Source organism: Nasonia vitripennis, chromosome 4 (genome assembly GCF_009193385.2).
Source record: "Nasonia vitripennis strain AsymCx chromosome 4, Nvit_psr_1.1, whole genome shotgun sequence".
NCBI classification, from domain to species: Eukaryota; Metazoa; Arthropoda; class Insecta; order Hymenoptera; family Pteromalidae; genus Nasonia; species Nasonia vitripennis.
In genome coordinates, this window is record NC_045760.1 from 22,045,646 (window position 1) to 22,048,097 (window position 2,452).

General features: G+C 32.3%; 1 protein-coding gene across 1 annotated transcript; it reads right to left on the bottom strand.

The window, feature by feature from the left end:
- Positions 1–362: 362 nt before the first annotated feature.
- On the bottom strand, positions 363–1,326 carry LOC116417287 (ATP-dependent DNA helicase PIF1-like). The gene is made up of 3 exons (XM_031929813.1): positions 762–1,326; positions 523–666; positions 363–439 (listed from the first exon to the last, which is right to left on the bottom strand). Exons 1-3 carry the CDS (start codon positions 1,324–1,326, stop codon positions 363–365), a joined length of 786 nt encoding a protein of 261 aa, XP_031785673.1.
- Between the last annotated feature and the right edge of the window lie 1,126 nt (positions 1,327–2,452).

Consider the following 2,452-nt stretch of genomic DNA (forward strand, 5'->3'; position numbering starts at 1 on the left):
GATTATCGAATCTATTTAGATCTGGTCGATATTCTGTTCGTAGTCTATTATACTCAAGAATAGCCGATATGTCTGCAGTGCAGCATGAGGGATCGAAGTTAATAAGGTGCAAATCTTCTAAGGTAGTCACTCTTGAAGCTGCAACGTACGTTTGACCATTACTAAATACATTATTTCTAGCTTCGACAACAGCATTTTGTAGGCTTAAGCCTTGACTTTTATAAATTGTAATTCCATAACTAAATTTTATCCATAATAATTAATTTATACTCCAATCGAGGTATGTCATATTCTTTTCCAGATTGTAATACAATGTGTATAGTTGTGATCTCTTTAGATCTATCTTTAGAAACAGAAACAACCTAGCCGATCGTGCCATTAACTAATCCAATAGAAACATCAATGTTCCTTCTTATCATAACTTTGGAACCAATTTTTACTGCAATCATACGATCAATACCACAAAAATTGTCTTCATCATCATTTAGCAATTTTAAGACTTTTTTTGTAGAGTTTTTGCACATTTGTATGAATCTTTGGCAACAAGATTTATTTCTTCTGTATCAATAGTAAGCAGCATTGCTTCATTAATAGCATTGCACGTTTTCCTTGTAGGTAACAAGCATACAGTATCGTTTGGTAATTTGCCTAAATATTTACATAGTTCTTTAAAGTTTTTGAATAATCGTTACATGTCAAATTTATTTTTCTAGTTTTTAGTATATTTATATCAGAATCAGTCATAAAACCTAATCTAATACGTGAAAGAATTTCTGAGTAATCTTTATCATTTTTTTGTCTCATATTGATTGTTAATTCATCATATTCAAATAACTCCCATAAATTAAAAGTAATCATCGATTTTATGTATTTATCAATTTGTTTTTTGTTCATTCCGACAAATACAAAATCTTCGCGAACTGGAGGAAGCTGCAGCAGGTCGCCAAAAACAAGTACGTTTATGCTACCAAACCATCCGTCCTCATTATCAGATGTATCAAATATCTCAGTTAAACGCAAATGAATATACATGAAAGTAATATTCGATACCACTGATATTTCATCTATAATAAGTAAGTCAACGTTCTGCAATGTTTGTCTTATTTGTTTTAAAGCTGCTCCAGATAATTCTTTGTACTCAGCTGTGCCACCGTGTTCTACTGGAAGTTGTAGAAATCTGTGAATTGTAAGTCCTTGGACGTTATATGCAGCAATTCCAGTTGGTGCTGTAACAGCTGTATCTTTATCACGATAAATTTTATTCCACGAAACTAAATTTTTAATGACAAAACTTTTACCGGTTCCTTCAGGACCACTTACAAACATTCTTAATATTTTGTTATTCGATTGTATAACAGAAGTTATTTTTCTACAACAGCTTGAAAATCATTCATAGCGTTTTCTACTTCAATGGGTACACAACCATCAGGTATGTTAGCTGAGTATTTAGGTGTATGTGTTTCAATTTGATCTAGTTCATTTTGAATTAATTTATTCATATTATCCATAGCTTCTTGCAGTGTTGCACATTTATCTTGGTACTTCATTGCTTGTGCTAACTCATGCTGCTGTTTTCTAAAAGCTTCGAAGTACGTTGCATCGGAACTTTTTAATTCATCTAAATCTCTCCATGGTTTAAATAATAGTAACAAAGCATGGTAGTAGGCTTCTGGCTGAGTTTTTGCATTAAACTGATAGTGATTTATTAAATACGGTTTCTTGCGCTTTTTACAATAAATTTCATTTGGCATTTCATAATACTCTGCTTTGTAAACTGATTTTTTCTTCGTAATCTCAAACCACTTTGCAAAATCATACAAGCAGAGTGAATCTAATTCCTTTGGTCTGTTAGGATAATGATTATCTATGAAAGAATTATAAAATATATCTGTCGAATCTTCTGGAAGATTTTTTATTTCAGTAAACGGTTTTAGTTTTCTACCCCTTATAATATTAACATTCAACCATTTAATAATTGTGTCAGCATCAGTACTGTGCAATGGATGCCCTAACAAAACATCAGCAGCTTCAATTGCTCCACATTCTCTATGTTGTAAGGCACGTACAGCAAAGGCTCGTAGACGATTATACAAAGGTTTGTTTGATTGTACATCTGCAAAATCTAGATTGCTCTTTTCACCTTTCGTTCCATGTTTGCTAACGTATATGGTCAATAAGTAAGATGATTCTCCAATATATTGAGCATCACTATTTCCTTCTCAAATAAGTAAGAGACTAGGCATGTAATCATTAACATTTTGTTCATCTTTTGTCCGAGGTAGATCGTAAAAGCGAGATTTATTTTTCAATCTATGTTTATTTGCAATAGCAATAGATACGTCTCTCAAAAGTATTCTATCAGTTATTGGGCGAGGAAATCCGAAGCGACAAGCACTTACAAACCCAGTTTTTGACTGTTTTTTTCGCCTACAGTAATTATTGTGTTTGTGTT